Source organism: Bombina bombina, chromosome 3 (genome assembly GCF_027579735.1).
Source record: "Bombina bombina isolate aBomBom1 chromosome 3, aBomBom1.pri, whole genome shotgun sequence".
NCBI lineage: Eukaryota > Metazoa > Chordata > Amphibia > Anura > Bombinatoridae > Bombina > Bombina bombina.
Genome location: NC_069501.1, coordinates 1,099,851,125 through 1,099,871,988, shown reverse-complemented (window position 1 = coordinate 1,099,871,988; position 20,864 = coordinate 1,099,851,125). Strand labels below are relative to the sequence as shown.

Genomic DNA, 20,864 nt, shown 5'->3' with positions numbered 1-20,864 from the left:
AGCAAATGGACGAAACAGGTATGCCAACCTGAAAACCCAAGGAAGTGCCAGAGCATCTATCAGAATGGCCTGCGGATCTCTTGACCTCAAACGTTACCTTGGAAGCTTGACGTTCTGATAGGACGCCATCAGATCTAACTCCAGCACTTTGAGGACTAAGCTGGAAAACACCTCCGGATGGAGTTCCCACTCCCCGGGATGAAAAGTCTGTCTGCTCAGAAAATCCGCTTCCCAGTTGTCTACTCCTAGAATGTGGATGGCAGATAAACAGCAATTGTGGGTCTCTGCCCACTGAAAAATCCGAGTAACCTCCTTCATGGCTAAGGAACTCTGAGTTCCTCACTGGTTATTGATGTAAGCCACAGAGGTTATGTTGTCTGACTGGAACCTAAAATAATGGGCTGAGGATAACTGAGGCCAAGCAAATAGAGCATTGTAAATGGCCCTCAACTCCAAGATGTTGATGGGAAGAGCAGATTCCTCCTGAGTCCAAAGGCCCTGAGCTTTTAACGAGTTCCAGACTTCTCCCCAACCCAGCAGGCTGGCGTCCATGGTCACGATCACCCAGGAAGGTCTCCAAAAGCATGTGCCCTGAGGCAGATGTTTCTGAGAAATCCACCACATGAAAGAATCCCTTGACAAATTATCAAACTCTATTCTCTGAGATAGATCCGCATGGTCGCCATTCCATTGTCTGAGCATGCACAACTGGAGAGCTCTCAAATGGAATTGAGCAAAGGAATGATGTCCATGGAAGCCACCATCAGACCGATTACCTCCATAAATTGAGCCACTAAAGGATGAGCAGGAGCCTGAAGAGAGAGGCAAGCGGAAGTAATTTTGTTTTTCCTGACCTCTGTCAGAAAAATCTTCATCAATAGAGAATCTATTATGGTCCCTAAGAACACTACTCTTGTAGCAGGGGAAATTGAGCTTTTTTTCAGATTCACATTCTATCCGTGGGAAAGAAGAAAAGACAACAATATCTCAGTGTGAGATTTTGCTAGTTGAAAAGATGGCACCCAAACTAATATGTCATCCAAGTAGGATACCACAGCAATTCCACGAGAATGGATCACTGCCAAAAGAGTCCCCAGAACCTTTGAAAAAATTCTGGGAGCTGTGGCTAGACCAAATGGAAGGGCCACAAACTGGAAATGTTTGTCCAGAAAGGCAAACCTCAGGAATCTGTGATGGTCCCTGGGAATAGGAACATGAAGATACGCATCCTTTAGGTCTATGGTTGTCATGAACTGACCCTCTTGTACTAAAGGAAGAATGGAGAGTATAGTACCCATCTTGGAGGATGGAACTTTAAGAAACTTGTTTAGACACTTCAAGTCTAGAATGGGATGGAAAGTTCCCTCTTTTTTAGGAACCACAAATAGGTTGGAGTAGAACCCAAGACCCTGTTCCTGCACTGAAACTGGAACTATCACTCCCAGGGAGGAAAGATGTTGTATACATTTTGAGAATGCCTCGCTCTTTATCTGGTCTGCAGACAATCTTGAGAGAAGGAATCTGCCTCTGGGAGGAAAAGTCTTGAATTCCAATTTGTAACCCTGGGATACTATGTCCACAGTCCAGGGATCAGGGACATCTCGTATCCAGGCTTGAGAGAACTGAGAAAGTCTGTCCCCCACCTGATCCGATCCCAGATCGGGGACAAACCCTTCATGCTGATTTGTAATCAGCTGTGGGTTTCTTTGATTATTTCCCCTTGTTCCAAAACTGATTGGGTTTCTAAGAAGACTTGGATTGTTTCTGCTTGGAAGCAGAAGGGGAAGGCTTTTCTCTGAAGTTACGAAAGGAAAGAAAATTACTCTGACGTCCTATAGGCCTATTCTTCATATCTTGAGGTAGAAAATACCCTTTTCCACCCGTAATATCAGAGATAATTTCTGCCAAACCGGGTTTAAACAAGGTTTTGCCCTTTTAAGGAATTGCCAGAAGCTTGACGTTTAGAGGAAATGTCCACAGACCAGGATTTCAATCATAACACCCTTCGGGCTAGGACAGAGAAATTAGAAGTTTGAGCTCCTAGTCTAACAACCTGTAAAATGACATCTGCAATAAAGGAATTGGCCAATTTAAGAGCTTCCGTTTTCTCTGTAATCTGGGAATGGCAGCTAATGCCGCAGAAGATACCTGGGCAGCAATTTTTGCTTTTAAATAAACTACACTAGGAGTTATAGAGAAACAGCAGGGCACTGCATGTGACGCCATTGAGGCTTGGGACGTAGCAGAAGAAAGCTGAGGTATTTTTTTAACAGCACCATCCTGAGAGACATTAGGCTCAAACATTTTACCTTTATTTTGCAAGATTTTCTTGACACATGAAGAACAAAATTGCATAGGAGCTGCAATTTGTGCATCTAAACATAATAAGCATGAATTCATGAGAGCAGGTTCTTGCTCCATATCAGACATGTTGTAAAACAGTAAATAAACTTGTACAGATAAGTTTCAAAGATTTTAATAATCAATTAAAATAAGTCAAGAAAAAAATTCACTTTAAATTTTATCCCAAATTAGGATTGATCCCCAGCTAAAATTATGTGAGAAAAGTAAAAAAAAAAACATTTAATAAACATCAAATAAACTTCTAAAATACCCCTTAGGAAACCCCACACCTCAAATACTGAGATGCCTTACCGCTACCAATTAAGACTGGATCACCCAGAAATGGAGAAAAAACACCTTTTCCTCAGAAACGTTATGAAGTAAAGCCGATCATGTGACCGCAACTGCCGCGCTCAAATTACTGCTATGACACAGAGAGGCATTAAAAATAGCTTCCTGCTACATTGAGTACCAGAAATAACAGTTTTTTCAAACCTGACAGTTTATTTTAAAGCAATGGGGAAATGAATAAGCTGCTAAAATAGAAAATGCAGCCTTACTTGCAGTTTAAACTTGTATTGTTTTATCAAGTAAATATATGTCAGAAAATAAAGTCTAATAAAAACATTTTACCCTTTCTTTTTAAAAGAGTTTAAATGTTAGTCTCACACAAGCTACAGTGCCTGCTTCATGTTCCTGTGTAACCCATACAACAGGATTATCTATGTCTCAATAAAAAAGCAGTGTATTTTAATTTGTTAAGTGCATGGTCTACCCAACTGGAAGAAATAGCACTTACCTGCTCCGCTGTCCGGCATGTAGACAGTTACAAGGTATGAGAAGACACTGTTCTTCACAGAGACCTTTGAAAAAGAAATAACAGAGTAGCCAACTCTGGCTTTCTAAACTAGGACAGCAATTGTTAGGAAAACGCAGTAAGTACCTCTTTACAAGTTCCTAACTGCTTTAAAGTCAGGCACTACACGACTGCAAGGAATGACGTGAAATACAGCTATACCCCAAAACTTGCTTGTAGATGAAATCAAAATTTTTCTTCAGACACCTAAACTTCACCTCGTCCATGCACCAAAAACAAAGAGAATGACTGGGGGTTGTGGGTAAGGGAGTGATACTTAGCAGTTTAACTGTGGTGCTCTTTGCCTCCTCCTGCTGGCCAGGAGTGATATTCCCAACAGTAATTACTCAAGCCGTGGACTCACCATATCCTAGGAAAGAAATTAGATTTTTCTGTAACTTGTATTGGCAGCACTATGGAAAGTGCGGTACCGCTAAATATTTAGCGTTATTTACGCACAGGGTTTAGCGCACAACTTGTAATCTTGGTGATAGTTTGTTACCAAATAATAATCATGAACAAATATACTTTGTTACTTTTTTTTACTTTGTTTTTGCTGTAGCTTATTCTAGATAATGGTCATATTGAAAAATATCAGATTTTCAAAGTGTACTAACTCAAAGTGGGAACAAACCATTTTAAAGGGATAGTCTAGTCAAAATTAAACGTTCATGATACAAATAGAGCATGCAATTTTAAGTAATGTTCTAAATGTAGCCAAAAATCAGCAAGCGCTACCCAGGTGCTGAACTCAAAATGGGCCTGTTCCTAAGCTTACATTATTGTTTTTTCAAATAAAGATATCAAGAGAACAAAGAAAAATTGATAATAGGAGTAAATTAGAACGTTGTTTAAAAGTGCATGCTCTATCTGACTAGACTATCCCTTTAAACCATGTGCACACTCCTAAGCCTATCTAGATTTGATCACATGGAAATGAGCTATGCTTTAAAAACATATGCAAAGGGAGAGATCTAAATTTGGTAATAGACATTTTTTTAAAATTGTAGATTGTATGCGAATCATGAAAGTTGTATTATGTCTTTCCTGTCCTTCCAGTGCATAATAAAAAATGCATATTCCTGTAACACCCACATTGTCCTTCATATTATTATACAGCCAGTAACTGGAGCATACACATGTATGCCTGCTTCTTGTTTGTTCACTAGCTGTATCCTCATCTTGAGTAGCACAGGAGCACAACTTTGACAAAATATTTAAGCATATTGCATAATGAAAGGAATAGGACAAGGGTTGTTTTTACTTTTCTGTGGTGTTTGTGTTTAGCTGTGATTTTCCTCTTACTCATTTTCTGTACCCACACATATTATGTATCGTTTTTCTCGCCATTAAATGGACTTTCTAAACATACCATCATTTCATCATATCTTCTAATTTATTATAAAAAAAAACACACTTTTCCAACTTTGACCCGAAAAATCTGTTACACATCTACAACCACCAAAAAACACCCATGCTGAATAGTTTCTAAATTTGTCCTGAGTTTAGAAATACCCAATGTTTACATGTTCTTTGCTTGTTTTGAAAGTTATAGGGCAATAAGTACAAGTAGCATAGGCTATTTCCAAACCTTTTTATTGCAAAATTAGCGATAGTTACATTGTAACACTATCTGTCAGGAATCCCTGAATAACCCTTAACATGTATATATTTGTTTTAGGAGACAACCCAAAGTATTGATCAAGGCCCATTTTGGTATATTTCATGCCACCATTTCACTGCCAAATGCGATCAAATAAAAAAAATCGTAAATTTTTTCACAAACGTTTTCACAAACTTTAGGTTTCTCACTGAAATTATTTACAAACAGCTTGTGCAATTATGATACAAATGGTTGTAAATGCTTCTCTGGGATCCCCTTTGTTCAGAAATAGCAGACATATGGATTTGGCATTGCTTTTTGGTAATTAGAAGGCTGCTAAATGCTGCTGCGCACTACACGTGTATTATGCCCAGCAGTGAAGGGGTTAATTAGGCAGCTTGTAGGGTTAATTTTAGCCTTAGCGTAGTGTTGTAGACAACCCAAAGTATTGATCTAGGCCCATTTTGGAATATTTCATGCCACCATTTCACCGCCAAATGCGATCAAATTAAAAAAATCATTAACTTTTTCACGATTTTAGGTTTCTCACTGAAATTATTTACAAACAGTTAGTGCAATCATGGCACAAATGGTTGTAAATGCCCCTCTGGGATCCCCTTTGTTCAGAAACAGCAGACATATATGGCTTTGGCGTTGCTTTTTGGTAATTAGAAGGCTGCTAAATGCCGCTGCGCACCACACGTGTATTATGCCCAGTAGTGAAGGGGTTAATTAGGGAGCTTGTGGGGTTAATTTTAGCTTTAGTGTAGAGATCAGCCTCCCACCTGAGACATCCCACCCCCTGATCCCTCCCAAACAGCTCTCTTCCCTTCCCCCACCCCACAATTGTCCCTGCCATCCTAAGTACTGGCAGAAAGTCTTCCAGTACTAAAATAAAAGGCTTTTTCTATTTATTTATTTTTTTAATTTCTGCTGTGTAGGATTCCCCCTTAGCCCCCAACCTCCCTGATCCCCCCCCCCCCCAAGAGCTCTCTAACCCTCTCCCCTCTCTCTATTTCCTGCCATTTTGGGTACTGGCAGCTGTCTGCCAGTACCTGCTTTTCAATAAATTGTGCCCAATTTTTTTATCTATATATATTTTTTTCTGTAGTGTAGCTGCCCCCCCTCAAAACCCTACCCCTCTCCCAGATCCCTTTCCTAACATTATTTGCCCCCTCCCTCTCCCTCCACCCTCTCCCATCACCCTCTCCCATTCCATTTTTATGCACATATGTGCAGATTGCGGGCACGCGCGCACACACAAACGCATGCACACGCCCCCACCCGCAACGCACGCACCTGCGCGCACCGGTGAGTGTTTCCACACAGCTGGACGGATGTTCACCAGCGATGGGCTGCCTACCCGCCTCCCTGCAATTGCTCCCACCCACCAACGATTAGCACCACCGTGGCCCTCTCTGCATCGACAACTCTGTACATCTATTTCTGCAGTGCCCCACTTGTGGGGCATGCAGAAATAGCGTGATCTCGCTCTTTTGAAAGAAAGAAGCCCAGGACTGCAGGACGTACAGGGTACGAAGTTGGTCGTTAAGGGGTTAAGAAGCAGTGCATCTTAACTATCGGCTACAGGATTGCATGATGCTCCAAAGCTGCATTCTTAAATTGAGCCCATAATGCGATTTGATAATACTCATATTGTGACACTTGCACAATATACCATAACCTTCCTCAGCTTAAAGGGACCCTGTACCCAAATTTTTTCTTTTGTAATTCAGAAAGAGCATGCAATTTTAAGCAACTTTCTAATTTACTCCTATTATCAATTTTTCTTCGTTCTCTTGCTATCGTTATTTGAAAAAGAAGGCATCTAAGCTTTTTTTGGTTTCAGGACTCTGGACAGCACTTTTTTTATTGGTGGATGAATTTATCCACCAATCAGCAAGGACAACCCAGGTTGTTCACCAAAAATGGGCCGGCATCTAAACTTACGTTCTTGCATTTCAAATAAAGATACCAAGAGAATGAAGAGAATTTGATAAGAGGAGTAAATTAGAAAGTTGCTTAACATGTCATGCTCTATCTGAATCACAAAAGAAATTTTTTGGGTACAGTGTCCCTTTAAAGGGACATAAAACCCAAAATGTTTAACTAATGATTCAGATACAGCATACATTTGAAACAATTTTCCAATTTACTTCTGTTATCAATTTTGCTTCATTCTCTTGGTATCCTTTATTTAAGGTGCAGCCATGCACTACTGAAAGTTAGCTAAACACATCAGTAAACCAATGACAAGAGGTATATATTTGCTGCCACCAATCAGCAGCTACGTAGCTCCCAGATCCTGAGCATATCTAGATATACTTTTCAATAAAGAATACCAAGAGAACGAAGCAAATTAGATAAAAAATAAAAGTTGTTTAAAATTGTATGTTTTATCTGAATCACAAAAGCAAATTTTTGGGTTCCATGTCCCTTTAATTTTTTTAACTTACATTGCTATAGTTCCTGTATAAAGATTTATTTTTATGAATTACAGTTTATTCAAAAAAAGTTTTTACATATTTATATACTTTACATTTGTTTACATGTTCAAATTCTGGTGATTATTGTCACTTTAACCCCTAATGCACCACACTATTAAAAAATTATAGTGTGTTCTATCATTCTAATGAACAAAATATTTCCCTGTATTTGTATCAGTATTTTATAATATTTTAATATTTACCTATCTCATTTCTTAAATGTGTTAGTCCTAATCTGTTTCACCATTTGATAGTTTTGTCATGTTTCATAAAGAAATATTCTAAACAAAATACAGTACGTTTTTACACATCTGGCTTCTTTAACATATTACATCATAACCACATAAAGTTTCTGTTTTATATATATATAAAAAAACAGGGTAATATAGGGGCAATTCTCAGAAGACTGAAACATTACATCATTCCATTCTTTTATATTATTTGTATTATTACATTTAAATGTTTTCATACATGGATACACATATTTGTTTCAAATAATAAAGTAAAATAATAATGCCATTAAAGGGACACTGAACCCAATTTTTTTCTTTCGTGATTTAGATAGAGCATGCAATTTTAAACAACTTTCTAATTTACTCCTATTATCAATTTTTTTCTTCGTTCTCTTGCTATCTTTATTTGAAAATGAAGACATCTAAGCTTTTTTTCTTGGTTCAGGCTCTGGACAGCACCTTTTGATTGGTGGATGAATTTATCCACCAATCAGTAAGGACAACCCAGGTTGTTCACCAAAAATGGGCCGGCATCTAAACTTACATTCTTGCATTTCAAATAAAGATACGAAGAGAATAAAGAAAATTTGATAATAGGAGTAAATTAGAAAGTTGCTTAAAATGTCATGCTCTATCTGAATCACAAAATAAAAAAAATGGGTTCAGTGTCCCTTTAACAAGTACTCATATTTCTAGTGTTCAAAAAATTTAAAATATGGGAATGTTAAGCAATAATGAATTTCTAAATTTCCTTCCTACAAAAAACAAACTTATAATCTATGTTGCAGCAAGTAAAACAAAAATAAAGGTGCTTGCAATACTATTTCTCACATGCAGCATGTGTCTGCTAAACTGCATGTGAGAAAGAAAAGATTAGTCTGAGAATAACATGTAGATGTATTTTTTAAAGTTTTATTAGCTGTTTAAATATTGACAAAATAAGTGTAAAGTTTTAGTGTCTATAAAACAATGGGAGCTTCCATGTTGTAACTTAGGTTACCTTCTATGCTGCAGCCAATTAGGGACAGTTATAAATAGGTTACGAGAATGTGCAGCCAATGACTGTTTGAAATATAACATTGTCCTGCACTTTCATTTCTAGCAGGAACTGAAAAGCTCACAATTTTAGAATGGAATTAGAGGAAAAGGGGACAAAATAAATAATGAAAGTATATATATATATATATATATAAATAATGAAAGTATTATATATATGATTTATCATTTTAAATTATAATCTCAAAGTATTTAATGTCCCTTTAAGTTTCTGGTTTCTTGAAAAACATGTTACAAAAACATTTTACATAAATATATATTTATTATAAGTTCTGACTAAAAATATAAAATATCATATGTTCGTGTTTGTGTTGTTTATCTTTGATGCATAGAAAAAAAAATTATATTGTACTCCTAATTTTAAGAGATTTCCTACACAGATTAAGAAAAAGAAACATTCAGCCTAATATATCAAATAAATGTTTATATATTTAACTATTTATTTTATTATTCATTCAGATTGTCATTTTATTCACAAAGCATTTTTTAATTCATTGAATATATATATATATATATATATATAATGTATTATATACCAATAAAACTATTTCAAAGGGCAAGAAAAATATAAAATGTTTAATTGTGTGTACTAAAAAAACAACTGCAATTTAACTCTATATGGTTTTCCAATTCCAATGAGAACTGGAAATGCATACTCCCGACTTCCAAAGCCTAACTCTGCTACATTACACACAGTGATTAATTGCCCTTAGGAGATAAGATTATTTTTTTAAAGGTGTACCGCAGAACCTTTTAAATGCTTTTAAAACATTTACTTTGTATACAGACGTTTTGACATATATATATATATATTTATTCTGAGTAAAGTAATTAAGATCATTATCTTGCATATATTTAGCATACTCAAACAAATCCTGGCTTGTGTATTGTGACTAGGGTTGCCACCTCGGCCATGTTTTCCTGGACACTTATAAGTTACACATGCTGCAGGGTGTGCAGAGAGGAATATGAATAGTACTGTTCAGTGCCACTATTTGTGTGCTGCCCAGAGTTGAAATACATGTTCTTACCTGCACACCCTGCAGTATGTATAACTCATAAGTGTTCAGGAAAACATGGCTGAGGTGGCAACCCTACTTGTGACCCACAGAGTTACTAAACATGTTGATCAAATAAATCTGCTTCTCAAATTTACTTAATTTTCAATGTGTTGCAGAATCCTTTTGTAGCCAAGAGGTTAATATTGTTCTCTCATAGTAACCCCAGAGCATAGAAAGGAAGAGATTCATGTTATAACCGTTAATGCATTTTCATATGGTTTTGATAAAGGGTCTGAAATAACTGAAGAAAAGAAATGTTGATTTTGGATCTTCAATTTTAGTTGACATAAACTTGGACAATACTGAAAGATTACGAACATGAATCTTATTCTTCACTAAAGTTTAGAGAAGTTGTTGTAATTCTCTCTTACCACTTTCATCCAGCAAGAAATCATCTTGGTAACGGAACTTTTCAGGTCCACAAGCAATAAAAATGTCATCATCAGCAAAGAAATCTTGAAGGCACATCACCTGCAAAAGAAGTTACATTTTATCATGAAATGCAGTAAAAACGCAAAACCATTTCCTAAACCAAACCTGAGTAAAACATTACACTTAATGAAATCAACAGGGGTTCTTCTCTAGAGACCTATAAAAGGGGTTGCAGCTAACCATCTGTTCTATGTAAAAGGTACTTTTTATGAAGGGATAATGTGGCGCAAGGAAATTTAGTATAATCCCTTAGTGCATGTATGTGTCAGTCACTTCACTTCTGTCAAAAGGTGATTTGAACAGAATAATCTGAAGAATTAATTTAGGTCTAGCTGCAATTAATTATATGAACGGTATAGCTTTTGCGAGACACTTATATTTCTTAAGTTGCCAGGATTCTTCAGCTGTTGCCTTAAAGGGACATGAAACCCTATTTTTGTCTTTCATGATTTAGATAGAGCATGTGATTTTAAATAACTTTCCAATTTACTTATTTTATCTAACTTGTTTTGTTCTATCAGTATCCTTTGTTAAAAAGGTTACCTAGGTAACCTAGGAGCTGCTGACTGGTGGCTGCACACATATGTCTCGTGTTATTGACTCACCCAATGCACTCAGCTAGCTCACAGTAGTGCATTGCTGCTTCTTCAACCAAGGATACCAACAGAATGGAGCAAATTAGAAAATAGAAGTAAATTAGAAAGTTCTTTAAAATTGAATTCTCTATCTGAACCATGAAAGAGATTTGTTTGCATGTCCCTTTAGATATGTGTTTCTACTTTCCTAAATACTTTTAGCACATGGAGAACTAGAGAAAACCTTATGCACAATGTGCTGGTTTTCTATGCAGCACATTCATATTCTGATGTATACAATTTGTGTTGCAGCCTCATTGGTAAGGATTTAAAGGGAGATGTAAGAATTATTGTATGCAAAGATTTTCAGTTACATATTAACCTTTTAACGCCGTTATGCCGTTCTTTTCCGTCATAATTACACTGGGCTTTAGTGCCGTTAGGACGAAATAGAACATCATTACCGTTGGCTGTCCATGATGTGATCGTGGTCTGAAGGGCGTGCCTAGCGTCACAGGGATGCCCCCCTGTCCCGATCCCATCATTGAAATCTTGCGATCGCGTGCACAATTTTAATTTGTTTACATCAGAAAGTTGTTCCAATGTAGACAAATTAACCCTGTCATCAAAGGGTTAAAATGCAGTATTTACAAAGAAAATATTGTTTAGCCAAAAAACAGGTGATATTGATGTTGCTTAAATTAAATTAACAATCAGTATCAGTTGTGTAAATCCTGTAAAGGTTCTTAGTTACTTCCTACTAATGCCGATTGGCTGATATACTTCCTGCAAATGCTCACAATCTGACAGGTGCATCCTATTAAGTCTCATGTTGAAATGCTGTCGTCAAAATAATTTTGAGTCTATTGACTTTTTTAAAGGGATAGAAAGGTCAAAAATGAAATGTGCACAGGTGCATTTCAATTTGAAATATAAGCATGTTTGCAAAATACTTCCATTAGCAAAAATGCGACTAGTAAAAGTTATGACATTTTTAGTGGCATACGCACATATCCTGTGAGGGCTTGTGCACCAGTATTAAACTTAGAGCGCTGAAGATGGTGAGTATTGTCTGTAAAGACATCATTTGTGTCATACAACCCACTGCTGTCTATCTGAGAAGGTCTAATGTTTGAATACTGGTGCACAGACCCTCACAGCATATGTGCGTATGCAGCAGAAAACACTAGACGCATTTGTGCTAAGTATATTGCAAAAAATGGTTCATACTGAAATGCACCAATGCACATTTCATTTTTGACCATTCTGTCCCTTTAAATATATATAATTTTTTTGCATGAATAAAGCTGTGTTGCTTTCTCAAAAGTGCTAAATGTATTGCTGTCTCTGGCATTTTTCATTGCCCTTGAAAAGCTTACTCTTATACATTAGTCCCATATTGATTCCGGACTGGCTCCTGGCATGCTCATAGCAAATGTACAGCGTATACGGAAGTAATATATGGAAATGTTCTTTTAAGGATACTTTTCATTAGTACCAATAACTGACTTTTCTTAGGGGAAAGTGCTTTTTTTTGAGCATAATACAATTACTTTAAAATAATTTTATCCCTTTAACATATTGGTGTAGCAGGACGTTATGAGATTTATATTTGTCTAATTCTGTAATTATAAATTGTAACTATAGAAGATACAATTTGATCTTTATATCACATTTTACCACCTTGTAATTTATGCACAAAATGTATATGAGTAAACTAACTAACTAAATACAATATCTGATATTTTAAAACTGCACACAATGATGAATTATTTGAGTAAGATGTCTATACAAAAATACTGGACACATAAATATTCAGTTTTCTTTTAAGTCCCCTGAGTGGCAGCTAAATTTTAAAGGTTTCTTATGCTTCTATATATTACAGCTATGGACCAGTCACACTGCACATGCACAACTAGCACAGCCACAGGTGAAATGAGGGAGGTGTTCAAAGATATTTCTAATGTACTCCTATTATCATTTTTTCTGCGTACTCTTGCTATCTTTATTTGAAAAAGCAGAAATGTAAGCATAGGAACCAGTCCATTTTTGGCTCAGCACCTGGGTAGCGCTTTCTGATTGGTGTCTAAATGTAGCCACCAACCAGCAAGCTCTACCCAGGTGCTAAACCAAAAATGGGCCGGTGTTCTGGTAAGAGGGCGAACTTTGGAAAACAGTGAACCATGTCACTTCCTGTTACGTTACATCAGCTGTTTCACACAAATTTTGGACATAATGCACATGCCTGCCAGCGTCATCACATACCTGGCCGCATACGTCACTGGTAAAATATTTAGAGCTGTGAAATTATGAACCCTTTCTAGAGCGCATGTGTGGGATTTTGTATCACAAATGGTGCGCTCATGGAAAGCTGTTTATTCGGCTCCTCAGCAATATTCGGAACTCCGCCCCCCATTGCAACTACTCCCATTACTAGTAATACTCTAAAGCTGAGTCTCCGTGCTCGTGCATGACAAACAGACACTCGTCTATCGCCACTGCTTCTTCTGCTGATCCAATGCAGCTTTTCACAGGCTTCCTTTAATGTTATTGTGTTTCATACATCTCCAATTCATTGTTCTCTTTGTTAATTAACCAATAACAACTGTTTAAACAAATAGGTTGTAATATCATCCAATAAAAATTAATTAGTGCAGCTGTAAATCTATTGATTGATTAACAAAGAGAACAATGAATTGGAGATGTATGAAACACAATGACATTTAAGGCAGCCTGTGAAATGCTGCATTGGACCATCAGAAGAAGCAGTGGCAATAGTCGAGTGGCTGTTTGTCATGCACGAGCACGGAGACTCAGCTTTAGAGTAGTAGTAGTAATGGGAGTAGTTGCAGTGGGAGGCGGAGTTCCGAATATTGCCGAAGACTCCATGAGCGCACCATTTGTGATAAAAAATCCCACGCATGCGCTCTAGAAAGGGTTCCCTAATTTCACAGCTCTAAATATTTTACCAGTGACGTATGTGGCCAGGTATGTGATGACGCTGGCACGCATGTGCATTATGTCCAAAATTTGTGAAATTGCAATTTGCAATATTTTATATTTAATAATACACAATGCACCTTTTTACAACTCATGTCAGATTAGCACTTATCAAGAATTGATGTACTTCTGTTGGGTTTATGTGCGCAAACTCAACATGGGTTATATAAAGGTGCGTTAATGCTTCTATATATTACAGCTATGGACCAGTCACACTGCACATGCAAAACTAGCAGCCACAGGTGAAATGAGGGAGGTGTTAAAACACTGGGGTAATCTCATTTATTTATTTTATTATTAATTAGAAACTATTAGGGTATAATCACCTCTCTGTGGGCCTGATATTTAAAACCTCGCTCTCAGGCACGATATTCTAATAAGTCTCGTCAGTACGGCAAGGCAATTAAAGGGATATGAAACTCAATTTTTTTCTTTCATGATTCAGATAGAGCATGCAATTTTAAGCAACTTTCTAATGTACTTCTGTTATATTTTTTCTGCACACTCTTGCTATCTTTATTTGAAAAAGCAGAAATGTAAGCATAGGAACCAGCCCATTTTCAGCTCAGCACCTAAATGTAGCCACCAATTGCAAAGGGCTATCCAGGTGCTGAACCAAAATGGGTTGGCTCCTATGCTTACATTCAAATAAAGATACCACGAGAACGAAGAAGAATTGATAATAGAAGTAAATTAGAAAGTTGCTTAAAATTGAATTCTCTTTCTGAATCATTATAGTTTAATTTTGACTAGACTATCCCTTTAAAAAAAATTAGAAACACAAATTTTATTTTAAGAAATGTTTGTGTTGCTATGTAGTGTTCTTTATACGAAACAGAAGCTTCTACATTACAGTAAAAGGTCTAAAAAAAATCCAAAAGATTTTGTATGATTTGTCTCTATGTCGGCCCTATTTGTTTAATTAGAAAACAATGGGAGTCACATCACTGCTGTGTGTGTGTGTTATTAGTACCCAACAGGGTAAAACCATCAGTTGTGCAAATTATATATGTTTGGGTGGTCAATTGTGTGACCCTCAATTACCACCCATGCCGAGTCACCCCCTTGTCTAATAATTTCATGGAGTACAGCTGACAACCCTACATATAGAGGTGACAGCTTATGTTGGTAATGTTTGCATACTTTTAGTTTAATTTAGTTGTATTTCTTCAGATGCCAGAATAAAGCAGTACTGCAGTAGGTAGTTTTACCATATATATATATATATATATATATATATATATATACACTGTGTGCAGAATTATTAGGCAAATCAGTATTTTGACCACATCATCCTCTTTATGCATGTTGTCTTACTCCAAGCTGTATAGGCTCGAAAGCCTACTACCAATTAAGCATATTAGGTGATGTGCATCTCTGTAATGAGAAGGGGTGTGGTCTAATGACATCAACACCCTATATCAGGTGTGCATAATTATTAGGCAACTTCCTTTCCTTTGGCAAAATGGGTCAAAAGAAGGACTTGACAGGCTCAGAAAAGTCAAAAATAGTGAGATATCTTGCAGAGGGATGCAGCACTCTTAAAATTGCAAAGCTTCTGAAGCGTGATCATCGAACAATCAAGCGTTTCATTCAAAATAGTCAACAGGGTCGCAAGAAGCGTGTGGAAAAACCAAGGAGCAAAATAACTGCCCATGAACTGAGAAAAGTCAAGCGTGCAGCTGCCAAGATGCCACTTGCCACCAGTTTGGCCATATTTCAGAGCTGCAACATCACTGGAGTGCCAAAAAGCACAAGGTGTGCAATACTCAGAGACATGGCCAAGGTAAGAAAGGCTGAAAGACGACCACCACTGAACAAGACACACAAGCTGAAACGTCAAGACTGGGCCAAGAAATATCTCAAGACTGATTTTTCTAAGGTTTTATGGACTGATGAAATGAGAGTGAGTCTTGATGGGCCAGATGGATGGGCCCGTGGCTGGATTGGTAAAGGGCAGAAAGCTCCAGTCCGACTCAGACGCCAGCAAGGTGGAGGTGGAGTACTGGTTTGGGCTGGTATCATCAAAGATGAGCTTGTGGGGCCTTTTCGGGTTGAGGATGGAGTCAAGCTCAACTCCCAGTCCTACTGCCAGTTTCTGGAAGACACCTTCTTCAAGCAGTGGTACAGGAAGAAGTCTGCATCCTTCAAGAAAAACATGATTTTCATGCAGGACAATGCTGCATCACACGCGTCCAAGTACTCCACAGCGTGGCTGGCAAGAAAGGGTATAAAAGAAGAAAATCTAATGACATGGCCTCCTTGTTCACCTGATCTGAACCCCATTGAGAACCTGTGGTCCATCATCAAATGTGAGATTTACAAGGAGGGAAAACAGTACACCTCTCTGAACAGTGTCTGGGAGGCTGTGGTTGCTGCTGCACGCAATGTTGATGGTGAACAGATCAAAACACTGACAGAATCCATGGATGGCAGGCTTTTGAGTGTCCTTGCAAAGAAAGGTGGCTATATTGGTCACTGATTTGTTTTTGTTTTGTTTTTGAATAATATGGCGATTGAGAGGGCGCTAATAAGCTGGGTATACTTAACACACCTAATTGATTAAGATTATATCAAAACAAAGAATAAATCAAATACGGTGAATTTTTTGTCAATCTTTTACTAGTGGAAATAATCACTGATTTGTGCAATACATAAATTCATAAAACAATATATGAAAACATTTGAAGACACATAAAATAAAATTGGATACAATATCTTTAACTAGTACTGTAGGAATACCACCCTGATATAAAAATATATATTTATAATAAGCGCTTTTAAAAATAGAATTGATCAATGTTTAAGTCCTTAAAATCAATTAATTTATTCCTGGATATAATGGACAGTCTTTGTAGTCCTTATATATTTTCAACAGATGAAATCCCTTTGGTTGTATGGTTTATTGCATACAAGACTTATCTCTGTGATTAAAATTAATATACTGGATAAAAACGATAAAATGTTCCTTATTTAGGATACTTTGTATCCTTGCTTGGTTATATATATAACTTTAACTCACAGAAAGTTGCAGCGACTGTATCCAGATGTCGCTGTGATGTATCTCAGAAACTGTGGTCTTTAATCGTAACACGCTCCTTGCGTGTGGGCCGCTTTGTGTGCTGCAGCTCCTATCCTCTGGCACAGGATTCTCCACTCCCTCCGTGGGGAGGTGACCGGCAGAGGTACGCCGCTCCTTGCGTGTGAATATCTGATGAGCTGTTATCTTTTGCCTCCAATGTTCACAGCTCCCTGCTTGTGACAAACAGTCTGGATTTTCGTAAGTGCGATCCTCGAAGATCCAAATTTCAATTTAGAAGCTCCCAGTTTAGCTCTGGACACCTCCCCACGGAGGGAGTGGAGAATCCTGTGCCAGAGGATAGGAGCTGCAGCACACAAAGCGGCCCACACGCAAGGAGCGTGTTACGATTAAAGACCACAGTTTCTGAGATACATCACAGCGACATCTGGATACAGTCGCTGCAACTTTCTGTGAGTTAAAGTTATATATATAACCAAGCAAGGATACAAAGTATCCTAAATAAGGAACATTTTATCGTTTTTATCCAGTATATTAATTTTAATCACAGAGATAAGTCTTGTATGCAATAAACCATACAACCAAAGGGATTTCATCTGTTGAAAATATATAAGGACTACAAAGACTGTCCATTATATCCAGGAATAAATTAATTGATTTTAAGGACTTAAACATTGATCAATTCTATTTTTAAAAGCGCTTATTATAAATATATATTTTTATATCAGGGTGGTATTCCTACAGTACTAGTTAAAGATATTGTATCCAATTTTATTTTATGTGTCTTCAAATGTTTTCATATATTGTTTTATGAATTTATGTATTGCACAAATCAGGGATTATCTCCACTAGTAAAAGATTGACAAAAAATTCACCGTATTTGATTTATTCTTTGTTTTGATATAATCTTAATCAATTAGGTGTGTTAAGTATACCCAGCTTATTAGCGCCCTCTCAATCGCCATATTGTTTGTCCATTTTCTATCTTGAGGAGATAGTGGAGAGTGGCTTAGGTATCCTTTTTAGATTTTAAGCGCTGACAACTCCTGTGCTATTTTGTTTTTGAATGTCAGAAATGTATATTTGTGAATGTTGAGATGTTATATTGGTTTCACTGGTAAAAATAAATAATTGAAATGGGTATATATTTGTTTTTTGTTAAGTTGCCTAATAATTATGCACAGTAATAGTCACCTGCACACACAGATATCCCCCTAAAATAGCTATAACTAAAAACAAACTAAAAACTACTTCCAAAAATATTCAGCTTTGATATTAATGAGTTTTTTGGGTTCATTGAGAACATGGTTGTTGTTCAATAATAAAATTAATCCTCAAAAATACAACTTGCCTAATAATTCTGCACTCCCTGTATATATATATATATATATATATATATATATATATATATATATAAATAATATTTGCACAATCAATACTTAATTCTGCCAACAAGATGATACACAGAGAAAGCACATCCCTCTATTATACAAGTTGAGGTTTGCATGATTTGTATACTACATAAAGGCTTTTTGAATACAATATGGAATTCAAGCCTATTTTATAAACTACCAGAGAGTCAAGAGGAAAGTAAATTAAGTGTATCTACTCACAACTTATGGAGCCCTAGGATTAAACTAAAATGCATGTCAAATAGAGCTGGGTACATTACCCCTATTTATAACAAACTCCCTCCATGCCACCAAACAACCTATCTTGTCACTAAAAATAAGAACACAATAGCATAGGACTCTTTTGATGCAATAGAAATGGTTTCTTAATATAAATAATAAAGAATGATCAATGATGATTGGAAAAGCTTTAAATAAAAACTTTAAACAATAATTGGCACACAGAATCTATAAACATAGACTGGCAGACATAGAAAAACATGGCACCTACTGTGTAACAAATCTGCTACACCACACAAATTACTACAATGTGAAAAGTGATTGCTTTGGAAACTTGCAACTCCATTTCTTAATTTCAGATTACTTACAGAAGAACAAAAGTTAATAATCCATCTTCAAGAAGAAGAAAAGGAAAGTTCTACTCTGTGAAAATCATTACTGGGCTAAAAAGAAGCTGCACCCATGTGGTAAATCGCCATAGAACAGGCTAACAATGGTTGTTCGTTCCTGTGAGTGCACTTCTTTCTGTATGTATTCAAGAAGAAGAAAGCATTGCATAATGGGCAACTAACTTTGCACTAAATCAGGGATGGCTAACTGGCAGCCCATAGGACATATGCCACACTCAGCACTCATTTTTGCTGCCCCTGTGAAAAAGGTCAAACTAAAAATTTGTTCCATAGTTTTTTTGTGGTCCCAGGACTAAAAATTTGTATTTTGGGAACTTCTGGTTGGTGGGCAAACAAGAGCAAAAGCCATCTGGAAAGGTGAACAGCAATAGAGAGTAAATTGCAATCTTACCTAAATCTGTTACTGAGCTACTGGGCATTTTTAGGATATGTTTATTTTATTTGTATGTTTCAACAATATTGATCTGTGTTAAATAAAATATTAAATATAAAATATTAAACAAATAATAATTATTAAATATTATAGATAATGTAATATCTATCTATATTCTATGGATTATTTCGATTTTTTTTAGTAAACTTGTAATAATTATTTATATAAATTATTCATATTTTGCAATATTTTATATTTAATAATACACAATGAGACCTAGTTATCAACGTGTCAACTTTCCTGCCTTCGCCGGCCCAATACCCTCGCCTACCATCGCCGCCTAGGACCTGCAAAATTTCACCTAAGTTATCAATAAATCTGTCAAAAAGCCACGCACCAAGTACGGGGCGATGAGCAGCGGACTGTGAGAGTTATCACTCATCCGATCTCGCTGCTCTTCGGCTTTTTGACAGCTTTATTGCTAGCCTGTCACTAAGCACCCATACTAAACTACACTGTTCTACCCCCTACACCGGCGCCCCCGGAGCCCCCCGCAACTCAATAAAGTTATTAACCCCTAAACCGCCGCTCCTTGACCCAGCCGCAACTTTTATAAATGTATTAACCCCTAAACCGCCGCTCCCGGACACCGCCGCCACCTACATTATACCTAGTAGCCCCTATCCTGCCCCCCCTACACCGTCGCCCTCTATAATAAAGTTATTAACCCCTATCCTGCTGATCCCGCACCTCGCCGCAACTAAATAAATAGTTTAACCCCTAAACCGCCGCTCCCGGACACCGCCGCCACCTACATTATACCTAGTAGCCCCTATCCTGCCCCCCCTACACCGTCGCCCTCTATAATAAAGTTATTAACCCCTATCCTGCTGATCCCGGACCTCGCCGCAACTAAATAAATAGTTTAACCCCTAAACCGCCGCTCCCGGACCCCGCCGCAACCTATATTAAACTTATTAACCCCTAATCTGCCCCCTTACACCGTCGCCACCTATAATAAATTTATTAACCCTATCCTGCCCCCCCTACACCGCCGCCACTGTAATAAAATTATTAACCCCTAAACCTAAGTCTAACCCTAACACCCCCCAACTTAAATATTAATTAAATAAATCTAAATAATATTTCTATTATTAACTAAATGAATCCTATTTAAAACTAAATACTTACCTATAAAATAAACCCTAATATAGCTACAATATAAATAATAATTATATTGTAGCTATCTTAGGATTTATTTTTATTTTACAGGCATCTTTCAATTTATTTTAACTAGGTACAATAGCTATTAAATAGTTATTAACTATTTAATAGCTTAGCTAGCTAAAATAAAGAGAAATTTACCTGTAAAATAAAAACTAACCTAAGTTACAATTACACCTAACACTACACTATACTTTAATAAATTATTCCTATTTAAAACTAAATACTTACCTGTAAAATAAACCCTAAGATAGCTACAATGTAATTAATAATTACATTGCAGCTATTTTAGGATTTATATTTATTTTACAGGTAACTTTGTATTTATTTTAGCTAGTTAGAATAGTTATTAAATAGTTATTAACTATTTAATAACTACCTAGCTAAAAGAAATACAAAATTACCTGTAAAATAAATCCTAACCTAAGTTACAATTAAACCTAACACTACACTATCATTAAAATAATTAAATAAATTAGCTACAAATAACTACAATTAAATACAATTACATAAACTAACTAAAGTACAAAAAATAAAAAAG

The 20,864-nt window shown here is 36.6% G+C and overlaps 1 protein-coding gene across 1 annotated transcript in view; it reads right to left on the bottom strand.

Annotated features, from left to right (window-relative positions):
• The window catches only part of DCLK1 (doublecortin like kinase 1), a 596,478-nt gene that overhangs the window by 342,895 nt on the left and 232,719 nt on the right, over nucleotides 1–20,864 (bottom strand). The window contains exon 3 of the mRNA XM_053708444.1: nucleotides 10,010–10,109. Within this exon, the coding sequence (XP_053564419.1) occupies nucleotides 10,010–10,109 (100 nt within the window). The remainder of the gene's footprint in view (nucleotides 1–10,009; nucleotides 10,110–20,864) is intronic.